Source organism: Carassius auratus, unplaced genomic scaffold, assembly GCF_003368295.1.
Source record: "Carassius auratus strain Wakin unplaced genomic scaffold, ASM336829v1 scaf_tig00031692, whole genome shotgun sequence".
NCBI classification, from domain to species: Eukaryota; Metazoa; Chordata; class Actinopteri; order Cypriniformes; family Cyprinidae; genus Carassius; species Carassius auratus.
In genome coordinates, this window is record NW_020525944.1 from 316,362 (window position 1) to 344,343 (window position 27,982).

A 27,982-nucleotide genomic window follows, 5' to 3' on the forward strand; every position below is an offset into this window, starting at 1 on the left:
TAAGAAAACTATCAGCTGAAAAAAAAATCAATAATATTGGAAAGGTATATTCTTAGGACACTAGATGGTGCTCCATTATAGAAGTTATTTGTCCCATTATACAAACATAGTGTCAAGGGAAATGCTTTTTACAATCTTTTGTTACATACAAATATAAATGGTAAATATATATATATATATATATATATATATATATATATATATATATATATATATATATATATATATATATATATATATATATTGTCGTTGAAGTGAAATTCTGCTTCCTGTTCTACTATACATTAAAAAAGAGAGAGAAATGAGACGAGAGATGAGAAGGGTGTGTCTCTTTAGCTCATTAAAAACAAGATGTGCTGCTGCATTCTGCAACATTTACCGAGGTCACATTGCACATGATGATAGTCTAGCCAGAAGAGCATTGAAATACTTCAGCCTAGAAATGTGTTGCATGCTCTATAATGAAGGGTCTGATCTTTGTTTGGTTGTGTAGTGCAAACCTGCAAATCATGCTACTACATGCACACATTTACAGCACACACACATACACATCCTCTGCAAACATGAATGATGGCCCAGAGAGCTACCTGACTAAAAATGAAAGTGAAACATGTTATAAAGTCATATTGTTTACAGCGTTTCACTTGGTGTCTTTTGAGTGATTTTAGTCTAGCCCAGAATGTTTTTGCCTGGAATTGCCCAGGACATGTGATGGGAATTAAGTAAATGTTAGTTTTTTTTTTTAAATCGTCATTTAAAACTTGTTGTTGACTGCTGAAACCCCCCCAGTACCCACACATGACAACTTGTCAACTTACATGACACATTGGGTATTTGGCTGGATTGTTCAAGAGGGCGTGATAACCACAATTGTCTTCAGAACAACCAGTGTAGCACACTTACAACACATTGCTTTAAAAATGTGAGTAATTTTTGTACAGAGCTTTATTTACATATTGTGTACATGCAATACTTTACATTTTAAACTAAAATGTCTGTTCAGTATTCTCTTTGTATGTCAATTTAACTGTGGTCTTTCTAATTTTGTGATAAAAAGCAATTGCAAAATTCACATACCAATGGAATATGTGCCACACTTTACATTTGACACAAATTAAATTAAGGGTCACACTTTATTTTAAGGTCCAGTTCTCATTATTTTACAAACCATTAATTATGGCTTTTGCCCCAATAAACGCCTAATTTGCTTCTTATTAATAGTTAGTAGTCGTTAAGTTCAGGTATTGGCTAGGATTAATCATAACTCCTTCAAAAACCGCCAGAAGCCTTGGAGTTATGATTGATGATCAGCTGACTTTCCCAGACCCCATTGCTAAAACTGTCCGGTCCTGCAGATTTGCTTTATTCAACATCAAGAAGATCAAGCTCTTTCTTTGGGAACATGCTGCACAACTCCTTGTTCAAGCTCTTGTTCTGTCCAGGCTGGACTATTGCAATGCCCTCTTGGCAGGTCTTACAACCAATTCTATCAAACCTTTACAATTAATTCAGAACGCGAATATTTACAATCTACACCTAGGTACAGGTTAACACCTGATGGCATTTCTTCTGGGTTTTTGAGTTACAACAAAAGTGTTTTAGAAACACATGGTTGTAACAGCCAGAGAAAAGACTAAGACAGAAATCAAGGGTCAAGAGCCCAACTAAAGCAAACACTGATCTCTAACATGGTTACTTCAAATGAAACAATAAATCAACATCTAAACCTTAGTTCATTCTCAATAAGATCTTCTGTAGACGTCTGACAGAAATAAAGTCAGTCTGGTTATTAATAAGTGGAGCTGGTGATGCTGTTTGTGAGGTTGTTTAATCAGATCTTGAGAGATTTCATGTATTTTATTTCAGTTGATTTCATCTAAGTCTGTGTCTGAAGTCAGTTGTAGTAGTTCTTGTGTTTCTCTTTTCTTCAGTGATTCTGTTTGTTAGCAGCAGCTGTTCATCACTAATTATCAATCAGCACTTAGTTAATCACTTAATTACTTGAATGTAAAGTTTTAAAACTCACATGGTTTAAATCAAGGCAATCTATTTACTCAAACGATTTGAGTAAAGTTTACTTATCGGGTTTTACAGTGCTATTTCTTTTGTCTGTTTTCTTAATTGCAGAATATTTATCATGTGCATCCAGTCCTTCGTGCTGTCTTTGCTGTAAACTGGTTTAAAGGGACAGAAGTGAGGGACTTATTTACCCTCATTTGATAAAACTGTTTTGAAAAAAAATATTTTACATTTAGAAATTTCTAGAATATCTGTTTCGGGTTTTTTGTTAGTGTAAAAACTTTTCCAAAGTAGAAAAGTAAGTAAGTGAAATTTGCACTTATTTTTCACAAGATCTTGAAGTGTTCCTGTAGCTCAGTGGTAGAACATTGCATTAGCAAGTGTAAGGTTGGAGGTTCGATTCCCTGGGAACACATGATAGGTGAAAATTGTTAGCCTGAATGCACTGTAAGTTGCTTTGGATAAAAGTGTCTGCTAAATTCATTAATTTAATATTATTTAATTAAATTTTACTAAATAAAATGTACTTATTATTATTATTTTTTTTACTTAACTTAGTTAAGTAGATTTACTTAATTTCCAAATGTGTTAAATTTACTTGAAAAATGCTTGTGCAAAAACTTGCAAAATAAAAATTAAGTAAATTTACTTATAACTTTTTTCAGTGTGGGAGAATTTAATATCACTTACATTATTCGCTTCAGGAATCAACACTGTTATATATTTGCCTGCTTGAAGCCCACAATCTAATTCGTACAGCGTAAAAAAACACAATAAGATTAGATATAACATACAGATTGTTGTGCGTACTGAAATAAAAGACTGAGGTATGGACCAAAATACCCCTGCCTCCACCTGCTGTCTATAAATGACTGAAGTGCGAGGATGAAATCAGATGCTACTCTGAGACGACTTGAGGAGCCTCTCCGGCAGAACCTTTGATGATATTACCTTGAGCAAAGAACCTATTATATATATATTTATATTTCATGTAATACTTACATACAGTAGTTGTAGAATATCTGTACTGTTTACTTATTAATTGTGATAATAAACTGGCTTGTATTTATATAACACAAGTCTGCGTCCCCTGACATTGATTTATAGCTAAGAACAGACCACGGAGAAGTCTTCTGTGTCCTGTTGCGTAAGTATGAAGTCAGATGCAGATTTGACTTACTTTACCTAATCTGAGAATAAATAAAACAAGGTAGAAGGTACCTAGCACCATAAAACATCAAATGACTTTCTTGCATATTTAATTGTGTGTTGTGTTTTAGGAACACAAGTCTTGGCAGAATTATTATTTTTTTAACAATGCTGAGACATGTCATGAGACAGTTCTGATTCAGAGAAACGACCAACTCTTACATCATGCAGACATCATCAAAGTGAAAGAACATGCAACTTTTATTTCACAGAAGCACAGTTTTTTGAAGCACACCGTTTTCCTGAAGGAAGGTGGTACAAATGAAGCTTCTCTTTATTTTGTTCACAGCGGGTGTTTTACTGTGCCATGGTAAGACATTGTGTTATAATCTACAAACTTTCAGTTTCATTTCACATTCTAATCAGTTTATATATGATGCAAAATAGTCATTGCTGTTTTATGTCAATGAATTGAAGTTCAGTGTGGTAAATGAAGACACATTGTTGCAGTATTAGACATGTTTATGGACATTTTGGGACAGAAACTGAAAAAAAGAAAAGAAATAATAATGAGGCAAAATATATTTAAAATTCTCAGGTCAGGTCAGATGGTATTAAGATGTTCTGTTCTCTATGATGATGTTACTGTGTCACTGAACAAAATCCAATGTGAGTTGTTTATGAAGAATAAGCGTGAGTGATAATAGCCTGTGCATGATTCCAATTGTAATTCTTGTGATCTTTATGATTGTTATGAAGTGATTCATAATTTACTGTTTGTTTCTTCTTCAGGTGTGTTTGGTGTTGAAGAAATTACAATGTCTGTGAGAGAAGAAGATGTTGTCACTCTACACACTGATGTTAAGACAAATCATCGAGACCGAATTAGATGGTATTATAAAGACATTCGCATCGCTCAGATCACTGGAGATCTCATTAAGACCTGTAAAGACGTTCAGTGTAAAGAGAGATTCAGAGACAGACTGAAGCTGGACAATCAGACTGGATCTCTGACCATCACAAGCATGATAACCTCTGATGCTGGACTTTATAAACTGAAGATTTTAGGCAACCCCAGCAGTGAAAAGATCTTCAATGTTACTGTTCATGGTGAGGCATTCAATGAAAGGCTATATATATATGTTTAAATCCCCACATTTCTTTATTACAACTTTTTTATTTTTTTATCACAACAAATATGTCAGTGCTATATGATGCATAATGCAGTAGTTTATAATCCCCTCTGGTAAAGCTGTAAAAAGAGCAATATTCAATAACTTAAATTGTATTGTATAAAATAATTGTATTATTGAACATTTGATTCCTATTGATCCAGATTTCCTGATAGAGTTGAACACAACAATGTTCTTAAACTGTGACTTTTTTAAATATTCTGTACTTGAACAGATGTAAGGGATCCTATGTAAGGGTGATGTAAGGGTTTCCTTATCACAGCCAGAAAATAATAGCCCTGGCATCAGTGTATATATCAGTATTACTGTACATTTTCTGAAGTGTGTTGTATTAAAAAATTGTTGTAACAGAGAGGAGCTCAGAAAAAGCGACTTCCATGATTTATTTTGCGGTTACATTTGTTTGTTGTTGATGAGTTTTCCCTCAAAAGGATCCTTCAGTCAACTCCCGATTTGTGTTTCTGGTGTTTTTTTGCTACAGATCAAAAGAAGACAGTGCCAGTGAAGGAGAGAGAAACAGTCACTTTAAATACTGGTTTATATGATCATCCAGATGATTTCATGACCTGGCATTTTAATGACAATCTCATCGCTGAAGTTAATGGACATCATAATAAGATTTGTACAGATGATGAGTGTGAAGATGGTGACATGAGATTCAGAGACAGACTGAAGCTGGATCATCAGACTGGATCTCTCACCATCATGAACATCACAACCACAGACTCTGGACTTTATAAATTACAGATCAACAGCAGCAGCAGCAGTATTATCAGGAGCTTCAAAGTTACTGTCACTGGTGAGTATGAGTTATTCATTAAATTTATATTGGTCTTTTAATTTTATAGTTAGATTAAATTCAAAAGCACATGCATCTGATCAAGGGATGCGAGATGCAGTTACAGTGCAGAACTGATCTGATCTAGAAAGTTGAGATCTTAAGATTTGAAAGTTTTATAGTGACAATGCATTTTCTTCCTCTATTCAATACAGATTCACATTTAGAAACTCCAGCAGAGGATCTAGTTTTTTACAATATGAAAGCAGTATGTGTGAGTGCAGTCTTGTTGGTGCTGGCTGTGATTTTTGGTTTTGCTGTGATTTGCTGTGTCTTCAAGAAGCATAAATGGAAAATGTGAAAGGTGTAAGTATCATTTCGCATTGAAAAGGAAGGGTTTGAGTTTTTGTTCACTTCTGTGACTATAGACTCCCACAGTCAATTTATCTCAAAGGAGAACAAGTTTTAGTTAATCATTTCAGATTTTCATTTGTAATGTTCAGTTTCAGTTTCAGTTTTACATTCATATCATGTGAGCAGTTGCAGTGTTGCTGAACACAAATAAAACGAATAGTGCAAAACAACATACTATATATTGACAAAAATATAAAGTAGAAGTCATTAAAATAAAAATAATTCACAGGTAAAATAAAGTAAATTACTGTATAAGTTTGCTGGTGCTCTCCATGGTACTGCTTTGTGGAGCAACATCCTGTACCTCTTTCTGGCCACCACACAAGATAGAAAGAGCAAACAGATTGTATATTAATTGCATTATATTTATCTCCTTCCTGCATTATTATTTATCGGTGATTGGTCTTTACTATACAGCCACTGCTCCCTTTACTCTTAGGAATTAATTTAGTATGTTTTCTATCTTTTTATTTTATTTTACTGTAGGTTCAACTGCAAACAGAAGAGGTTTCCAGCAGCTTCAGTATGAAACCACTGTATATATTTCTAACCAAATGACCCTCAAAAAGTATTTTTATGTGGATTTTGATATCAATTATTGTGCTCACACTGATCTGTAGGTGCTTATTTTAACCTCTTAGGTATACAAGAGTTTAACATTTTTATTTATTTCATGTGAGACACACTTAAATAATCTTCACTTCTACTGCATTGTAGAAACACTTGAGTATGTTTTTAAGAGACTAAGTAAAAATATTTTACCATTCAAATTCACCATTTCTGTGCTTAGAATTTTGTTGAGAATTATTGCAGATTAGAAGATTGTTTTGCTTTTCTATTTGTTTGTATTTTAATACTGGTGCTTAGTTTTTTCTGCTGTATTAAGTATTGTACTTACAGACTTATAAAATTTGACAGTATCACATTTCTTTTATAAATCTGTTGACTTACCTCTGAAAATTGTAAACACACTTTATTGATTAAGTTTTAAGTATTTATTAAGTTTGTTTTTTTGTTCAGTTTTTACTGATTTCTTCTTTTTTCTCTCCACTTAGGCTTGTATTATTTGTTTTATTTATTAATTTATCTGTTTAATTTATCTTTTGAAGAGTACAAAACCTATCATTTTAACAGAAACATTTGTAACTCAAACAGAAAGTGCATGGTCGGTCAGTTTTGATCGTTGATCAGTTTTTTATCAGTTAACTTGTCAAATGTGTTTAAAGCATTACTCCATATTAGGGCTGGGCGGATGTGACAATTGTGACAATGATATAAATTGTGAACAGTTCAATCAAGTGGAAACTGATAAAAAAAATTCTAAATCGTTTACATAAAAAAGCCAATCGGGGTAAGCAAATATATCAAAGCAGCTTTCAGCGGGAAAACATTGGAGTGATAGATTGAGTAATAGAGTGTGATGTTCGTGGTGCAGTTGCAAATATTATGAGTGCAGTATGCCACAAAAGGAAATTCAACTTCACGCTTGCACATTTGCAGGCATTTTTTTTTTTTTTTTGTGCGAACGCTTGGATACTTTTGTCGTACGGGAAGCCGCACGCAGTGGAATCACCGTGCAGCTGCGGCATTCTCTCGTATAATGGATGTGGTTTGTGCAGTTGAAGCCTTGCCTATATCCTTTAGTGTAAACCACAAACCTGCTGACAAGCTTGCAAAATCCTCCCCAAACGGTCGCGACTCTTTTTTTTTATTTTATTTTTACTTTCTACACTTGCTTGCCTTTGTACAATTCTGTGAAATGACAGGGGCGACTACAAATCACCAGACTCTAAAACCAAACATTGAAATTTATTAAATGAAATGAGTTTATATATAATGAGTGAATAATAATGATAGTTCACAGTTGAAATACGTTCTGTAAACTCAAAATGTTGCTGCATTAAGGTGAACTTAAAAGTATTGCATTTTGTAGTTCCCAGTGTGCTTTGCATCAGAAAACAAGGAAAATAAATGTAGAAATTAAGTGTTATTTTGTGTATTTCTTTTTACACATGATTAACATAGACATAAGTTATGAACAAACAAAGACAGATCAAGAAGGCAAGTGTTTCTTAAAAGACATAATTATAATTTAATCACAATGTTTGGAATCAATATATCATAAACACGCATTAATGCTCAATGCTTTGACAGCACTAGCACATACATTAAGAGTCATTCAATGTAAAAACTAAATCACATATTACATATCCTGTAATATTCACAATACTCATTGTATCATTCACTTAAAAAGAAAATTCAACAAGTTTATACACCAAGACTAGAACCACTGACACAAATAGTTTTGTTAAACAAACTTAATATATTAAGATTCTTGGATGAAAAAGCTTCTAGCTAGCAATAGCACATAGGAAAATTATTTAATTTTATAATATTTAACATAAGGGATGAACAAATAAGAAGAGATTGTTGTCAGTGTTAGCATTACCATGGCTATTGCTCATTGGCAGTACTAGCATTAGCATGACTGCTGGTCATAATGTAGCTGCCAACAGACCAAGCAGAATTGAAACCAAGTGTTTGTTTTGGTTTTGATTTACAAATATCGTGGGTGTTTCTCAGAAATCACTTACTGCAGCTTCAAGTAAAGTGGTTAAAACAGCAAGCTCAACAAGAAAAACATTACTGACTTTATTTGTTTTTGTATTTTCAAATCAATAACATTAGTAAACACCTTGCTGTGAAAACCGAGTTATGATATTCATTCATTTATTCATTCATATTCATGGACATGATAGGCCAGATAGTGACAGGAGCCACGACAGGCCAGATAGTGACAATGATATAAAACAGTCGCTAAATGAGAGCCGAACCAGGCCTTAGTTATTGGTGCACCGTTAGGTAAAATAAATAAGGAATAGTGAATAGAAGTGCGGAGACAAGTTTGTAGATATCTAATCATGGTGGAATAGAGGCAGAACTGGTAATAATTTTTTATATACATTTTTTTAAAGTAATTTTTGATTGTGTAAGAAAAATAGTGAAGAAGTTATGTAAAAAAAATAATATTTGAAAGTGACAAATCTTGTGAAGATTCAAAATGCTTTGATTCAGACATAAATTCCCCTGGACGCATAAAGCTATAGACGTTTTCATTGGGCGCACTTGTCTGGCCTGAAGTTAAATTCTGTGTTTGTTAATCAGGCTGGCTATGGCGCCTTACACAAACGCAGTTTAATCTAAGGTTAAAATTAGACTAAAATTGGGCTCGGGTGGTTGTGCTGTGGGATGTGTTTCCCATACATTTGTTTATATGTAGCACTCACAATAACAAAGTTGACATTGGAAACGTTGTAAAAGGCTTCGTTGGAAAAACATGAGCATGTATGCACGTTTAAAAATAAAAACGAGGCATGGTGTTTTCATGCCACTGTATTTCTGAAGAAAGACTATCTTTATTTTGTATATTAAATTCTCAATGTCATTTTCATTTCATCTTGCACGTTATATGCCTGATAAAGCAGTGTTTATGTTGTGTACAGCAATTACTGGGGAAACCTCTGTTTCTCCCGCTTTAAAGCACCTTCTGCTGGCAGAAAATGAATTAACATTTTCAGTAAGTCTGATTTACGCAGTAAACATATTTTGCTTGTTATCAAAAATAATCTACTTAGCTGTTGTTATTGATTCTATTTGGAAGTCTACCGGAAGTTAAGTTATGGCCACAAAAGCATGGGGTTTGGGTGTCGGGGTGATTTTTTTTTTTTTTCAAATTTAAAGAACAAGCAACAGGGAAAGGCAGCCGGGAGGTGGAGGATGTGCAACATTTATTAAAGAGAACATAGCATATAAAAGAGTATTCACAAGTAAATTTAGAATGTGTAACCATAGAAGTATTGGGAAAACATGAAGGAATCAGAATTACAAATTTCTACAATCCATGTAAAGAAATACGTAATGCTATATTAAAAGAAATGATGGGTAATATTCAGGGCAAATTTATCATATATGGGGATTTTAATGCACATAATGGTCTTTGGGGGAGTAAAAATACAGATAACAATGGGGTAATCATAGAAGAATTTATGGAAAAAAACTCACTTGTGTGCTTGAATGATGGGAAACCAACAAGATGGATGTGAGATCCAGAGTACAGTTCAAAAGGAAAATATGGGTCAATTTGCAAGATGGGAATTTAGGCAGGCAAATTGGGAGGAGTTTTATATGTTGTGTGAAGAAAATTTCAGAAATATGAAGATGGAAGGAAATATTGAAGAGAAATATAATAAGGTAGTAGGAGGAATAATTTCTGCAGCGAATCAGACTATACCATTAATAACAGGTATTGGAAAGCAAAAGAAAAATGTGCCATGGTGGTCTGAAGAATGCTCAGTGGCAGTGAAAGAGAGGAATAAGGCATTCCGGATTTTAAAAAGAGTAATAACTCAAGAGACCGTAATAGAATATCAGAAAAAAAGGGCTACTGCAAGGAAGGTAATTAAAAGCGCAAAGAGAAAGGCTTGGCAGGAATTCTGTAATACAATTGGGAGAGAAACTGGAATGAATGTGGTTTGGAGAATGGTTTGGAAAATGTATGGTGTTAACAGTTGTAAGAAGATTCCTGTAATTGAAGAGGAAGGGAAAGTGGCCATAACAAATAAAGAGAAGACAGAAGTTCTAGCTAAAACTTTTTCTAAAGTCCATAGTATTGAAAATTTAAGTGACAAATGTTTGAATAGAAGACAGGAATTAAGCAGAATATATGAGAATGTTCGTGTGAAAAAGCAAGGAGCCCAGTGTGGAAGTTGGAGGAGCTGAACACGCAGCGTCAGATGAACCCTGGGCTCTGATCCTTTGGGGTGGGTGGGGTATCCACCTCCCTTCAATTTTTTGAAAAAAAAAAACAGACTCATCACCCAGGTGGATAAAATATTCAGTAGGTGGCGGTAATGCTCCTATGGAGTGAACGGCCAAACAACTAAAAGAAGAAGAAGAAGAAAGGCAGCCGGGGTCCTTGTAGCACCAGTTAGCCGTTTGGCTAGTAGCCATGTGGGGCTGGGTCTCCTGTGGTGTAGCTCTTTCTCTCAAAATATATGGTTATATGGTTATTGTATTACAATTTAGAACGGTTTGCCCGATGGAATAAATTCAGGACCATTATGTATCTGTTTGGCTGTGCGCCTTAAAGGTATGGTTCGTATTTTTTTTTTTTCTGTTTTGTTTTTTGTTTGTTTAGTTTCATGTGATAGTTGTGAAAGTGACTGCTCCCTGACTTATTTGTGGTAAATAATTTCCTAACCAGCCTTATGTGTGGTTGTTTGTTTAATGTATTGGGTGATTGGTGGCTGGCTAGTGGAATTGTTAATGTATTTTTTTTTTTTTTTTTTTTGTGAAAAAACTAATGTTGAGAGATTCAAACACAAAGTAACCAATAATTTAAATTAAAAAGGGCTGTCATTAGTGGAAGCGCAAGTGTCTGAGAGTGCAAGTCTGTAGCCAGAGCCTTCTCCGTTATATTATAATACAACTGTAATACTGACTCTTCACTGAGTACCAAAAGTGCATATGCTTCCTGTGCAGGGTTTCTAAAAGAACGGAATCACAAAAAAGTTGACTGGCACTTATCTATACCACAGGTTATACTAAAATTTGGTTAATGTGCATGTACTCTACAACTCCAACATGTTTGATTAACTTCACAAGAGTGAATGTCCTTCGAGTGCACTTTGGGCAATGGTACAGTTGAGGCATGAGAATCTAATACAAGAGGCAAATCATTCAGAGTAATGTTACGGACAGTGCTTGTCTCCATCTTCTAATGTTGAAAATGTGCCTCTGAAAGAAAGTCAGTGTCTTTCTCATGTGTGGTGGATATACAATGTTGAAAGCAGAATAGATCCAGAAGGCTGTTAATAGTGAATAGTGAATAGTATAGTGAATAGTGAATAGTGAAGTGACATTCAGCCAAGTATGGTGACCCATACTCAGAATTTGTGCTCTGCATTTAACCCATCCGAAATGCACACACACAGAGCAGTGAACACACACACACACACTGTGAGCACACACCAGGAGCAGTGGGCAGCCATTTATGCTGCGGCGCCCGGGGAGCAGTTGGGGGTTCGATGCCTTGCTCAAGGGCACCTAAGTCGTGGTATTGAAGGTGGAGAGAGAACGCTTCATCAAGGCTGGTGCACGGGCACACATCTGTTCCATCTTCTGTCACCACACTGAGCCCTCCTCCTATGATTGCCTTTTTTTTTTACTGTACTCACTCCAGCAGGTGTCCTTTAAGGATGTGTATTTTGAGTACATCCTCCACAGACATTCATTCCGTGCTTTCTCAGGGTCTCAAGGAGCATGTTCCTACCGTGTGGTCTTTGACAGTCCATGTGTCTGGATGTGTTTTCTGATACTCACTTTGTAGCACATTCAGATGTGCCTCAACAGACATTGAATCCTCCCCAACACAAGCTTCCTTCATCAGAACAACAGAAACAGATCATGCTTAGACCGTGTCGGAAATGCCTAACATCTAAATATTACTGAACAAGGTGCTTTAGATATAACAATTTATTGGACTGCATAAACATTAGGATGATGGTCAGGCAGTGAAAAAGTGGAGTACATGCAAAAAATATTTAAATATCTGCAGTAGAGTATCTTCCTGACATTAACCTGCACTAACTGAAAATGTCAAATTGATTAACAGTGCAAAAATAAATTATGCATATGGCAGTGTGCTTACATATGCTACAATAACCTGCAATGTTCTGCATGTTAAAGCATGTTCTGCTTTTAATTTCATGTTTAGGGATGCGTCAGTTGTGCTTGATACACCAATTTGACCGTCATTTTCCAGCAAATAAAGATTACAATATATATTGTGGAAAGGGTTCTTTACAACCAGTGTGTTGGCAACTGGAATATACTCTGCATTAGTTGGATACCTAGCAGAAAGGTAGAAACAAACTCTAAATTAGGGTCTAAATTACTGTATTGCACAAAAAGGACGCAGATATAAACGATAAACTCTCACTGTACACATGTCTTCCAAGAACAATAAACCAATTACTAAAGCTGCATGATATAACGCAAAGGAAAAATTACGATCGTATTGCAACAAACTTATCTAAATATACATATTTGTGGTATATCAAGTATAGATAAACGTATGATGAATAAGTACTTCACGTCTTATCGCCGCCACCTTCTCTTGTCTAAGGAAATACTTAAATAATATATGAACCGCTGATTGGCCGACAACGTGAAACTTCACCAATGAGAAACCTTTCTGCACGCCCATTGCTCCAGGATGCAGCTACGTCTTGCAAAATTTGGATATTTTCATGTCTGGAAAAAAAAAAGGTATTAAACGGGTTATTCATGGTTTTTATGTATGACTGATCACTTTTGGATGTTTGTCGGGCAAACGATGTGGGAGAAGTCATAAACGATGTATTTAACATCGAGAAAACTCTCATTCTTCTACACGCAGCAGCCTCCTCCCACAAATACGTCATCTTGTTTACATCCGTCTGTCAAAACAGAAACAGACATACTTTTGATTCAACAGCATCTGCAATATTTTTAAAGCGAAGAAGTGATGGCATTTGTCGTTTTCTTCCCAGTGTGGGTAATACTGCTTGGTAAGTAATGTATATGTCGAATGTTGTTTTGAGACGCTTAGCGCTTGCAATGGACCCTACTTTAGTTTCGATTTCGATTTTTCACGAAAAAGGATGTAGCCCACAGCTTGAAGCTATAGTGGTTCTCTGTTTTCCCTCCTTCATTGAAAACCGCAATTTAACGTCAACATCTGTCAAATCATGTAGGCTAACGTGGTTGATAGTAAGAGGAGTCATTTAAAGCATATTATAAGCTAAAGCGAAAGAGTTCTCGCGGACTTTATGTCAGAACTGTATACTTTTGGTTTAGAGGGCGACGCCGGAACGGGCATTCACGTAAACACAGTGCAAATAAATATAGTTTTTCTTTAGGCGATTCAGATACAGTCCCAGCTAATTTTGCACATACAGATAGACTAGCATTCCTTGGTTAGTTTCCGCAAAACAGCATACACCTTATCTTTGTGAACTGATGACTGCTGTAGAGGCATTGCAACTTGCTTCCATGATTCTCTTCAGCCCCTGCAGTGATGTATACTGCACACAAACGCCCAAAATGCTCACAACAACATGCCTTAAATGCATTGACAACATTTTTGTGTTATATGCTTTCTGAGAAGTTATAGGGCTAATGTTGATTTCTTCTCCAGGTGCATCATGCATCGATGCAGACAAGGTGTCATTGTTTGTGAATGAGGGAGATTTAGTCACTCTACACACTGATGTTAAAACAAACCAGCATGAAAAGATTAAATGGTTTTTTGATGACACTCGGATCGCTCAAATCAGTGGAGATCTCAGTAAGATCTGTACAGATGTTGGGTGTAATGAAGGGACTGAGAGATTCAGAGACAGACTGAAGCTGGATCATCAGACTGGATCTCTGACCATCAGAGACATCACAAACACTGACTCTGGAGAATATAAACTGCAGATCATCAGCAGTAGCAGCATGAGTGAAAAGATATTTAGTTTCACTGTCCGTGGTGAGTCATCTAATAATTTATACATACTCAATTACAGTGTGTTTATTATCAGTCTCAGGGGCATTTAGCTTGTATTTCCTTGATTTCATCAATTTAATTCCTGTTTTATTTTGTTTTAGTTTCTAGTTGTTTCTACTCATTTTCTTTGTCTTTGTGTGTTCTATTTGGTTGTTTTCTAAATGTCACAAGTTCCTTTCAGTTCAGTGTCCAGTATTACTTTGTTGTAAAAACTGCTATGTTCTCCTTTGTGAGGTCTACTTTGTTTTGCGTAGATTTATATTTCATATTCATTTAAAAAAATTATCTTGCATCTTGGTTGGTTCATAGCAAATAAAATAAAAACCTGTGCAACTGCCACTATAGGGGCGAAAATTAAGCTAATGTCAGAGATGATGCGGACAGGTGGCTTCAGAACTGAATTATCAATATTTCCATTAGTTTCCCTAAAAATATATTGAATAATTTTACAACCTGAACATTTGTTAAATTTGTTAAATAAAAAAAAAAAAAAAAAAAAAAATTAAAGACTTAAAAATCCCATGAGCCGATATTTTTTTCACAACAGAAAGCAGAGGACATAACAAATGTTTAAACGGAGAAATTGTAGACTTTTATCCACTAAATGAGCTCATTTCAAAGTTGATGCCTGCTACAGGTCTCAAAAAAGTTGGCACGGGTCAACATCGGGCTGAAAAAGCAAACAATTTCGAAAAGATTCAGTTGGGAGAAGATCTAGCAACTGATTAATTTAATTGACATCAGGTGTACACCATGATTCAAAAGTGATGTCTTAGAGAGGCAGAGTCTCTCAGAAGTAAGGATGGGCAGAGGCTCTCCAATCTGTCATTGCACGGCTCATCATCTACAGTACATCACATCAACAAAAGATTCAGAGAAACTGGAGAAATCTCTGGGAGTAAGGGACAAAGCCGAAGACCTTTGTTGGATGCCCATGGTCTTTGGGCCCTTAGACGACACTGCATCGCTCATCGGCATGATTCTGTCATTGATATTAATAAATGGGCCCAGGAATACTACCACACACACCGCAGCTATTACAGCAGCATGGCTTCGTAGTAGAAGAGTCCGGCTTCTGAACTGACCTGCCTGCAGTCCAGATCTTTCACCTGTAGGCAACATTTGGGGAATCAGCAGCTGAAAACCTGTATCAGACAAGAATGGGAACAGATTCCATCAGAAACTCAACCTCGATGCCCAGACTTCCAACTGTTTTGAAAAGAAAAAGAGATGATACACTTTGGTGAACATGCCTCAACTATTTTGAGACCTGTAGCAAACATCGAATTTGAAATGAGCTCATTTTGTGCAAACAATTGTAAAAGTTCCAAGTTTTAACATGTTATCTATATAAAATATTGGCTAATGTGACTTTGAAGTTCTTTTAGTTTTCAATGTCCCAACATGGAATTTGGGTTGAGGTAATATTCTCTATTACCTTAAATTAATATTACAATCTTAAAATTTTCATGCAAAGTTGCTTACAAATCAATTTCAGTAGTTTAAAGGGATAGTTCAGCCAAAAATGAGAATTGTGTCAATATTTATTCACCCTTATGTCATTCCAAACCTGTAAGACCTCCCTTCATCTTCAGAACATGGATCAAAATATTTTTGATTGAATCTGACGGCTCTCTGATAGACAGCAACACAACCGTAATGTCCCCAGGCCCAGAAACGTAGTAAGGACATCGGTAAAACAGTCCATTAATAACTCAACTTCAGTTTTGCGATGCTATCTGAATACTTTTTGAGTGTAAAAAAACCAAAATAAGTTACGTCTTCTGCCACTTTGGAAGGTACCACACAGTGTAATAGGGATAATCTACGTTGTTTGCACTTAAGCATCTATATACGTTGCGATACTTTTTAAAATGGCGGAAGATGGTAACTCAAGGGGTGAAAGGATTGCTGAATAATTATTTTTTCCTTTGCCATCAAAAAGTATTCTCATAGCTTAGCGAAGCTGAAGTTGAACCACTGATGTTAAATGAACTGTTTTATTAATGTTCTTACTAGTTTCTGGATCTGGATACATTTCAGTTGCGTTTCTGTCTATGGAGGGTCAGAGAGCTTTCAGATTTGATCAGAATATCATAATGTCATTTCCGCAGATGACGAAGGTCTTACGGGTTTGGAATGACATGTGGATGACTAATTAATGACATCATTTTAATTTTGAGGTGAACTAACCCTTTACCGTTCCATCTGTTTTCTTTAACAGCAGATGTTTGTGTTTCAGATGTTCCTGATGCCGAGACGGATAAAATGAAGACCAAGTCAGTGAAGGAGGGAGATTCTGTCACTTTAGATTCCGGTGTAATAAAAAACCCAAAGGATTTGATTATGTGGTATTATAATGACACTCATATATCTGAAATCGCTAGAGATCCCAGTAAGATCTGTACAGGCGATGAGTGTGAAGATGCTGACGGGAGATTCAGAGACAGACTGAAACTGGACGATCAGACTGGATCTCTGACCATCACAGACACCAGAACCACTGACTCTGGAGATTATCATCTTGAGATCATCACCAACAGCAGCAGCATTCGCCGCCAGTACAGCATTGACATTATCAGTGAAAAGAGCTTAAGTGGAACTGGCTCTAGTGCGTGCAATTCAATCATTCGTACCATTTTATCTTCAGGCATTGAATAGCAGTGTTTTGTTTTCATTGCAGCCTGTCTAAAACGTGTGACGTCACTGATATCTATCACAGTGACATGCACGTCAAGGGATACACATTAGTCACAAAAATACAAATTGTACAGAGATTGAAAGACGTTAACAAACAATGTAGATATTAAGGACATTTCTAGGCCATTATGGCGCCATTTATCCATTCAGTCAATATCTTATAAGTGATGAAGGTGTTAAGGTGGAAATATCAAATACATCTGTTTTTTTCATTGCAGATGGGATTGTGTTTTTTCTTGCTATGGCAGGAGCATGTGTTGGTGTTCTGCTGGTGGTTGCAGGTGTAACAGGTAAGAATTTCTGCTCATGTGTTTTCAGTTTGTGTATATGTGATTTGCTTTAATTATGTCATCATAACAAAAACAGTACTATGATAGTCGATTCAAAACAGTACTGTCCTTTTAAATGTTGTTTAGAGATGACTGGATCACATTCAGATTCTTCTTGAGTGGTTTGTGATTGATTTAATTTTATAAAATGGTTAGTTCAAGTCCTCGGTTCTGATTGGACAGCAGCTGTGTTTTGTTTCCGATCAAGCATGACTATGACCGCTTTACTCAATGGTTCAGTGTATCACTGTGCAACACCCATAGCAACATAAGTAATATGTTATACATTATATGTATATACAATATACATTATTATTATTTAGTTAATGCTATTGTGTTGCATCATTCATCTATAATTATGAGACCAAGCCCTTTTCCCATGAAAAAAAAACTCTTTTCAAATGGGAGATATGTTGACATGTGCGTGTGTCTGTGCGGAACACTACAGTTTCCGAAGTTTGGAGGGAAAATTACTAGATTTATTAGTTTTCTGTTTTAGGTATGATTCTGTATGTCCATATCATCACCGTAATCTGTTTAGAGTGACGCTTGCAAACCCGCGCTGTGCTGCGAACAGACATTTCCTCATACTGAGAGATAAGCAGATGCATTTGTGTGAGAAAATAAAATAAATGATACCGCAGATGAGAAGAGACCCTAATCTTGGTTTTTATTTGAGCGAGGCGGAAAAGATTGTGGGTTCAATTCTCAGGGAACAAATAAATAAATAAAAAATAATGTATAGCCTGAAGGCCCTGTAAGTCGCTTCGGATAAAAGTGTCTGCTAAATGCTGTCAGGAACTATTTAAGCTAGGACAGCAACAAAAAGTAACATACCGATCCATGCATTTTTGGCCATTAACATTTTATTATCATTATTATCATTATTATTATTATTGTTATTATTATTTTATGGTAACCGCTGCGCATTGTGCCTAACAATGCCCTTCAGCCATGACTGCTTCACAATACAGTAATGCCTTGTACCTTATTGCTTTCATAAATCATCAGACACTACATTTAAACATGATGCATTACTGTAATACAGAACATGACAATTTGATTGAGTTCATCAGATTCATGAGACTGAAAAGTCTTTGTTTGTAACTGAAACATCAGTCGTGTTCAGTTCTCTAACTTCTGTGAATGTTTTTTATAGGACAGTGTCGCAGAAAGCTTGCCAGTGTAAAGAGTTTCTTCTATCCATCGACAAATCAAACAGCTGTCCTGTAACTGCTTATAAATCATCTTATAATCTACAGTGAAAAGCCATAAAGTGACATTTCCAATATTCCTTGTGACACTTCACTATATATCCAGCATATTCCTACATATTAGCTATGTACATGTTTTATGTTACATCTTATGTTGTTAAATTAATGTTTTACTGCATAATAGTGTCGTGTGTGTTCCCATGATGGTGATTTCTGTTTGTGTATGTATAGCACTGTGCACTTTATGTATTTGCCTTAGGTTGTGGAAAAGCTAACCGTGATGAACTGGTGGATGGTGGATGTCAGTATTTGTTAAAAATATCAAATGGATGTTAATAACAGCATGTCCTTGTTAATTAAGCTTCTGGAGGGATCATTTTATTATTATTATTATTATTTAAAATCTAAGTTAAAATATACCGTCACACTTTATTTTAGGGTCCAATTCACACTATTAACTAACCATTAACTATAACTTTTGCCTCAATTAATTCCTTATTTGATGCTTACTTAGTTTATAAGGTAGTTGTTAAGTTTAGGGAATTAGGTAGGATTATGGATGTTATGCATTATATGTACTTTATAAGCACTAATAAACAGCTAATGTGTTAATAATAGACATGCTAATAAGCAGCTAGTTATCGGTGTGAATTGGACCCTATACTAAGGTGTTACCAAATATACAGTTTGCTCTTTAATTTTTTAATTTTTTTTTTTTTTTTTTTACAGTGCATACAATTCTGTTAATCATTTAGCGTCATGTGCAATATGTGTTATGACTTGTAATGTGCATTAAAAATGGGTCTGAGTGCAATCAACTGAAACAAGTATGCTAAATTTGCATTTATAATTTCATATATCGTGTACTATGTAGCATACTGTTTGTAATATATACATATTATATATATATTTTTTTTCATAATAACATACTTATTTGCTCTGTTTAATTGTAAACCTCAAATAAAACATTTTCTTAATAAATCCTTGGACTGGGACTGGGAGCTTTCTCATCTGTAATGGGGAACACATCCAGTAATTGTTTGCGCACACAAAACCCGAACATTTTGAGCGCCCCCTATAGCTTGCACACCGATTAATCGCTTCAAACGCCACCTGTCTGTCACATTCCAGAAAATCCCAAACTCCGGGGAGTAAAAGTATGTTCGAGAGCAGAGTCCGGCCGCTGGATGTGTTCATCTGGACGCGTCAGGTGGTCAGTGGATTGGAATGGCTTCAGATCACGCTCATGTGCCCCTGTCAGGGTTTGGTTCTTCATTAGGACATTCAGGAGACGCACCACCAAAATATGAAAGCGAAGGATTTTTATTTATTTATTTATTTATTATTTATTTATTTTATCTTTTTTTATCACATTCAGCCATAAGTCACTGTTCTAGACAGTTTGTTCGGCCTCTGGATATAGTCCAATCAGCATCAAGACACATTATTTGGAGTACTGCCCCTTTTATGTGCTATGTCACTCTGGCCAAGTGTCCTCATAGACTTTCATACAAAGATTGTTATTTATTTCTTTATTTTTATTCATTTTGAACTGCAGGGACTGCGATGCAATCTCTGTGAGTTCTGTGCTTTCATCATCATACATTAACTTGTGCAGCAGTAAAAAAAAAAAAAAAACATGCCTCTATTAATAAGAAATTTGAAGTCAGGACTAGTCGGTATGGTCTGAAAAAAGTAAACGGGTATCTCACCAATACAGTTTTGAAGGATGGCAGTTGTAACGTAGGTAAAGATGAACAAAGATCTGAATGAGCCGTTGCGAAGTTTGCAGAGGATTACCGAAGATTCTTATGAGTGAGTTGACAATACTGTGTAAGCCTGTATGTAGCTACTGAAAATATACGTATTATGACTGTTATTCATTTACATTTTATAAAAATAAAATTGATAAGGTCTGGTTCACACGGGACGATTTTAAAATTGTCGGCCGATTTTCCAAATATGAGAGACCCCACACACAGCGATAAAAAATCACGGGTCTAACAGTTTTGGTTGTTTCGTGTGTGGTGTGCAGCCACACGGCAATATCAACACATCACACACGAACCGATTTGACTCCCGAGCATTCCCAGGTCAGACGGGAAATCTCGCAAAATCCCTCGAGATCAAACGTGACTTTAGAGTAAACAATCATGGCGGACGAAGAGGATCGATGCATTGGCCATAGTTTGTGCTTTGTTTTTAACGGAAAAAAACATAAGAAAAACAAGAAAAGGCGATGGTCAAAGAGGTGGAGACAACGCGAGCATGGTGTATACTTGCTATATCATAATATGGAGATAAGTTGTTGTTTTATCTCATAGAAATGTTGTTACGTACTACACAGATTAATAACCGTTTAAATAAACGTTCATATACCGTATTCGTTTCCATGTACTCTGGTGGACTGCAGTTGTGGATGTAGTTATGCCCATCGACTTTATTTGTATTTGTTATATTATATACGCCGGCTGTTTTGATTTTGTTTCCCGGTACTATCACTGCCTCGTCACCTCGCTTTCTGATTGGCTACACGCCACAGTCCACCGGCTGCGTGATTGTTTGTCCTCGGGGGACACCACACACGAGAAGAAATCGGGCCAAATAAATCCAACATGTTGGATATCCCCGATTTGAGATCGGAGCGGTCCCGACGTTCTTCCGAGCAGAGGAGAGCGGTCTTAACACACCACACACGGCAGGAATATTTGATCAGATTATTTTACGATAATCGGAGCATCCTAAAATTGTCGGAAGGGGTGAATCGGGGCTAAAATCGGCCTAATTATCCTGCCGTGTGAACCAGCCTTAACTCTAACGTGGAAGGTATAATAAAATCGAAACAATGTGCTGATGTTATACCATCCATGTTAGAGTCTAATGTTAAATTCTAGGCACTGTTATGATGTGCTGTTAGTCTAATCACATGTCTGTATGTATTAAAGATAACAATACCTCAGCAGGTTTCAGTCTGACTCTCAAACAGAGCTGATCCTGTGTTGTTTAGCTTTTATGCTGTATCATGCATGTAAATTATTCGATTTTTGCATCAGTATTTGTGTCAAGTTCAGATGTGTCTCTGTGGACTCCCAGTGATCTGTAAAAAAAAAAAAACTTGTTTAAAATTTAGAAACTTTTATATTTATATTTACATTATATTAATTATTTTTATACTCTTATCATCCCCTAAACCTAACCATCACAGAAATCTTTTTACATATATTTTCAGAAACCAAATTTATTGTAATTTAAAAAGCTATTATGCTCATGGGGATACATTTTACACAGGTCATTCATTTAAACTATTACTAAACATCTGGTTTGTGGGAATACTGCATATAGGCTTAAAGCTGCGGTCGGTAACTTTTGACGCTCTAGCGGTTAATAAACAGAACTGCTTGCGTCTTGTGGAAGAACATCGTAGCCGGAGCTACTTCTCTCTGTTTATGTCTATGAAGAATCACAAAGGTACTGGGTTACTCTGCCGCGGTACCCCGAAGCAATCTAAAATAGTCCAAATATAAACACTTATTATAGGTGCACCCTAGTGATTCAGGACAAGCCAAAAACACGGTTTGGAAAATGGATTCATGGTGTACTCGCTTATTATGTTCATTTTTCTACATTTTGAACACAAACAAAGTTACGGACCGCAGCTCTGATTGGTTGTTTCTTACCGGGAGCGCATGACTTTCTGCAAACGGCAATAGGACCACTGGGAGGAGCCAGAGGAGCTTGATTTTTTTCACAGATTATCTGTCTCATATTCTACTGTCAGGACATAATGACAGGTTTAATAAAAATGTAAAAAAAAATGTTTTTTTTTTACAAAAGTTCCCTACAGCACCTTTACTGATTTTTATTGTAAAAGAAAACTCTGATTAGAAATGGTATTCTATAAACCAAAAAACATGGTTACTACACTTTTAATCAAATAAAGAAGTGAAGTCTGCACACTGAGAACTTTTAAGTTTCAAGTTTCAAGTTAACTTTCAAGTTTATCTTATACTCTTTGGAGAAGATTTCACATTATGATTTTATTTTAGTAATAAGAACTGTAGTAAATAATTTGTGGAGAAATGTAATTATCTTGGTTATTAGATTTAGAAATGCATCTGTTGTGTTGTGTTGTTGTTGTTTTCAACTAGTGAACATTATTAATCACCCTATTTTGAACAATAGTCTGGATACTTGGCAGGAAACAGCACATTTATAGCTCATTACTCCAGGGCTCAAAGTTGTATTCATTACTGAGTGTGTTTAAATCTGCTTTCTGAGTTCCAGCACACATAGAAGTTGAAAGCAATGGGAGCTCTACTCTATGAAGATTTGGGACTATCGATATATGCATTTGATTGAAACACACATAAATTAAATGTGGAATATCATCCTTGATAGCACACTTAACTCATGGAGACATCTACTTGAAGTCAGCATTTACATCTGCAGACATCTTTTTTAGATTGTTTGCAGACGTTTCATATCAGATGTTAAATAGACATCTAGAACACGTACAGTATTTAAGATGGTCATGAGTTAAAATGTAAGTACTTGAATGGCTGTACACAGCAGATGCTTTCCAGATGAAGTGCTCTGTAACAGAAATCTCGGCAAGATGTCTGTTAGATGTAAATACAGACATCAGTCTGATAGAGGACACCGCTGCATGCTATTGTGCCACCGCACGTTTACATTTGTTATAATAAGAATGTTGACTCTTTATAACATTATTTAATTGAAAGTGAAACTTATTGTATTTTTCTCTTAGTACATCTCCTTTCTTGTCACCATGTTAAGATGACTGTGCCAAGTATCTCTGGAATGTGGAACTTGTGCAATGAGTTCCGCAAATTGTAGGCTGAGAACTGAATGCAGAAGAACACGTAAATAAAACTGTTTAGTCCTGTTTTTTTTTTTTTTTACTTGAATGATTCTTCAAATCATGTCATACTTTTTACTAGTAGGCCTAAGGTGTATTAAAAACACACACACAAAAAATAAAATAATCTTTTTTTTTGTTTGTTTTTTTTTTTTTTTCAAATAAAGTAATTTTTACATTTCAAAATAATGATATAAGATTTGCATAATATTACCTCTATCTAAAATGTATCTTTCTCGGGAGGCATTTTAAATAGCAGGGGCAGCTCTTCTAAATTTAGCTATATTTGAAACCGTTTTTGATCTAGACAGCTCTAAAATGTCATTGATTAACATGCTTATTATTTAGCTGAAGTGATGCAGAGTCCAATTAATTTCCGCAAACTGGTTCTTTCAGAAAGTTAATTTCAAAAAACGATTTATTGGTTCTAATATTGTCATGCAATGATGTCACTACATATAACACAATGTGATATTATGTTAAGGGAGCATTCGAATAAAGCAATTTGTGTAAACATATATTGACTTTTATTCATTAAAGAGCCAGTAAGATGAAAATTCTAAGCCAAGGTTAAAAAAGGTTAAAAAACATTGTCATTTTGTCAAAATATCATTTTAAAATTACCTCAATTCTCAGAGATCCCCAAACGGTTCGCGCAAAGCTGTTAAAAAAATTCAGTTTCCTTAAACCCCACCTTTCGGTAGCATACTGTGTTCTGATTGGTCAACTGACATAGTCAGGTTTGATTGGTTGTTCCGCACACACCTTCACGGTAAACAATGCGTTAGCATCTGTTTGGGGTGAATTATGTCTTATTCATCTCATCGCGAAGCAAACAGTAGAATAAAAAACTTGAACAGTCTCGCTGCTTTTTCTTCTGTGTGGGTGTATTCAAGCCGCGCGCTTCAGTTTGAATCTGAATAGCGCGTTCAGCGCGGGGGCGTGGTCACATTAAATATAACGAAGGGAGACATGAAAAACAGACATCGCGTTGTTTTCAAATGGATTACTTTATCACAGAATATCTGTTAGCAGCACTTGTTACACTTCATTTTAATGACGTGTTTGTACATGACGATCAGCGCAGACAGGCTGCAGACAGCACACATACTGATAAGACGCTCGGGAGAAAACAAACACATAACTTCATAATCATACTTCGCGTTGTGATTCGGAGATGCTCGTTGGTCTAAATAAAGTTGGTAATGAACCCTCTTTTATGGCCAAACGCTTTGAAAATCCTGCTGTACTCACCGAGATTAGAAAAGCAGTCATCAGTGAAATGTTGTGAACACAACAAAAGGGATTTGTTGTACTGCTCTGGTATTGTGGTGAAAATGAATTTTAGCCATTGGTTCTTCTGATCTTCATTCTTTGGCTGTGAAAATAAAGCAAACTTGCCTTTACAATTAAAAACACACTGTCTCCTCGACATGATGCTACCACACCAACCAGAGCGTCTGTGTGTGTGTGGGGGAGGTCAGAGTTCCGTTTCTCTCAAGACGGTAAGCGGAGATTATTATGCAAAGTGCTCCTAGTGACGTACATAGAGATGGGCAAAAGATTTGAAATCTATAACGACTCGTTTCTGCGATTCAGAGTCGACTCCTTACTTTAGAAGCCAATAACTTTATAAATCGTGTACTTTTTGGTTTAATTACTTTGCACATTGTTTACACTGATGGACAGCTACATCATACACTGTAATACAGGTAATTTTTGATTTCCCATCTGTGTGGCTCTTTAGGTTAACGTTGTTTGAGTGTCAGTTTCAATCACTCATGCTTTATGGAACATATGACTGGTCAATATTAAATAACATTTCATTGATGCACAAACACAGATTTTTTTTTTAAAGTAAGTGTCATAGTAAGTGTAGGCCTATTTCATGCCTCAGACTTGCATTGTATTGTCAACTCTTTCATCAGACTCTTTAGAGGACTTGTCGAACCGGCTCAGTCAGCTGTTTGTCTTGTCATCAACATGGAACTAAACTTCAGTTCCTTTAAATCTTTTTGAATCAGCTCGACTGGAGAGAAAAGACTCAAAAATGCATGTTCACATGAATTGGCATTACTATTTGGCTGATCTACTGTGAGATGTGTTCATAACTCAGCCTATTGTCAGCTGTGTTCCAGAGAAGTAGTCTCTATGTAGCGGTAGGAAGTAAAAATTTGGGTTACAAACTGTGTAATTACACTGTTTTCTCTTTGGCTTGAATTTTTTTATTTTTTTTTTAAACCTTTTGCATTTAGAAGAAGCCAGATTATGACAGGAATGGAAAAAATGACCCTCAAGCACACTTCTTTCACACCTCAAGCATACACATACACACGACCTGACACAAACCACAAACTTCCAGTAACATTGCACGCTTGTGAAGAAGTAATGCGGAACAGGCAAAACCATAGTAAGATAATATAAACATTTATTAGATAAACACATAGCATATGAATTAGTTTTGAGGGTTTAATAGTCAAATGTCAATGCTAAATTGGTTAGCATGGATCGTTGATAAAAGACTTTGCACCACAATGCGGCCTGTTTTTTAAAGAGACCATTTGTTTCTGTATATCACATTTGAAGCCCCTAAGAATGACGCCGCTGTTTATTGGGAATTTTGTGTGTGTGTGTGGTGTGTGGTGATTCTTCTCTCAAGCCTCAAAATTCAAGACAACCTAACTTTTTTTTTTTTTTTTTTATAATGCTTTATTGACAACAACAGGTAGCATGTACAGTGCCATATCTTGTATAACAAAAATATTTTCCATGCCTCAACAAAAAAAGGACAAACTAGAACACAATCTACACAAAATAAAGATTAAAAAAAAAATAAAATAAAAAAATAAATAAATAAAAATAAAGATGAGAGGGTACATACGCATCATTTTACAAACAGATCTACATTATATATATAACAGTTCCATAAGATATTACAATGTAATTTAAGTACAGAATATACTTTTCAGGTCAGTTCCATTCATTACATTTTATTTTTTATATTAAGTGAAAATGTTAAAGGAGGAGCATATATTAATCGTTTTAATTGCTTTACTATTTTTAGATTTAGACATTGCATCTATATACATTTTAATCTCCTTTTCAAGCACCATAAAAAGAGGTTTGCCTTTTGTAAACTTACATTTATGGATGTGAAATTTACATACAAATAAAATAAAATTTATAATAAAACCAGCGTCCTGTAAAGAGCGATCCTTTATATAAAAACCCATAATCACATGTTTATAAGATAAAGAAAATGTTCTTAAAATATTATTAGCAATGAAACCCTCCACATTATTCCAAAAATACTGGGTAAATTGGCAATACCAGAACAAATGTGAAATTGTTTCAGTGGAGCATTCACAAAAAGAACATTTTAAATCAATATTAATTTTAAATTTTTGTAAGAATACCTTTGTGGGATAAACTCTATGAATTAATTTATATGAGATTTCTTTAACCTTATTTGTAAGCAGGAATTTTTGAGGTAATGACCAAACCTTAGTCCAATTTACATTATTAAAGAAACTGTTCCAGTAGAAAATAACATAAGGCGTAGAGATAATCTCTCTCAAAAATAAGGATCTAATTTTATAATTGTTAGGCTTTAAGCCAGAGAAACAGATAGTGCCGACAGAGGTATGTTCAGGTCTAGGAGGACAGACAGATAGTGTGGATGTATATACACTGCTTTTGAACAGCATAAGTATACCTGCAGGTATGGCCTTAGTAATCACCTTGAATTCTTTTAATGTAATAGGTAATTTGTATCTTGAAATAAAGTCTGCAAACGAAAATAAATTCCCTTCATTATTAAATAGCTGATTCACTAACAACAATCCATTACTAAACCAATTATGAAAAAATAAAGATTTCTTTTTATTCAAAATATTAGCATTATTCCAAATAAAAAAACTATGAGGGGAGAAATTGTGTTTATAGATAAGACTCCAGGTAGCAAGTACTTGTTGATAAAATTTAGAAAGTTTGACTGGAAGTTTTTCAATTTTATAATTACACATCAAAAGAAATTCTAAACCACCCACATGAGAAAATATAAACCGAGGAATTATATTCCAAATAGATGAAGAGTTTTTAAGATATTGTCTTATCCAATTTATTTTAAAGTTACTGTTTAGAGAGCTAAAATCAATAAAATTCAACCCACCTTTATCATGTGTATTAAGCATTACTGATTTTTTAATATAGTGTATTTTGTTTTTCCACAGGAATTTTGTCAACATACTGTCAATTAATTTACATGTGTGTTTGTCAACAGAGATTGATTGAGCGGCATACGATAAACGAGAAATGCCCTCTGCTTTAGTAAGCAGAACTCTGCCTTTGAGTGATAAATCTCTTTGCAACCAATGGTTCAATACCTTACGTGTCTTTTCAATAATTGGAAGAAAATTGGAAGGGCATCTAATTTTATCATCTTTGATTATTTTAACTCCCAAATAAGTAACACTCTCTCTCACAGGAATATTACAAATTAAAGATTCCAAACAATGACCAACTGGGAGTAACTCACATTTGTTAATGTTAAGGCGAAGGCCAGAGGCTTTGGAAAAGGGCTCAAGAGTCTCTAATGCTACCGCAACCTGAGAGGCATCCTTCAGAAACAAAACGGTATCATCAGCTAATTGACTTATTACCACTTCAGTGTCATCAATAGTTACTCCTTTTAAAGGGCTTTCTCTGATATGCA

At 35.3% G+C, this 27,982-nt stretch overlaps 2 protein-coding genes across 3 annotated transcripts in view; both read left to right on the top strand.

The window, feature by feature from the left end:
• The first annotated feature begins 3,950 nt into the window (after window positions 1-3,950).
• Window positions 3,951-27,982, top strand: part of LOC113080587 (uncharacterized) — a 44,081-nt gene continuing 20,049 nt past the window's right edge. For both annotated transcript variants that reach the window (XR_003281903.1, XM_026252746.1), the window contains exon 1: window positions 3,951-4,278. Coding sequence is in view for 1 of the 2 variants with exons in the window: in XM_026252746.1 (XP_026108531.1) it covers window positions 3,987-4,278 (292 nt within the window). In the remaining variant the exon portion in view is untranslated. The remainder of the gene's footprint in view (window positions 4,279-27,982) is intronic.
• Window positions 13,037-18,879, top strand: LOC113080585 (uncharacterized). Its single transcript, XM_026252745.1, has 5 exons — window positions 13,037-13,163; window positions 13,793-14,128; window positions 16,389-16,757; window positions 17,065-17,136; window positions 18,335-18,879. Exons 1-5 carry the CDS (start codon window positions 13,121-13,123, stop codon window positions 18,406-18,408), a joined length of 894 nt encoding a protein of 297 aa, XP_026108530.1. The 5' UTR covers window positions 13,037-13,120; the 3' UTR covers window positions 18,409-18,879.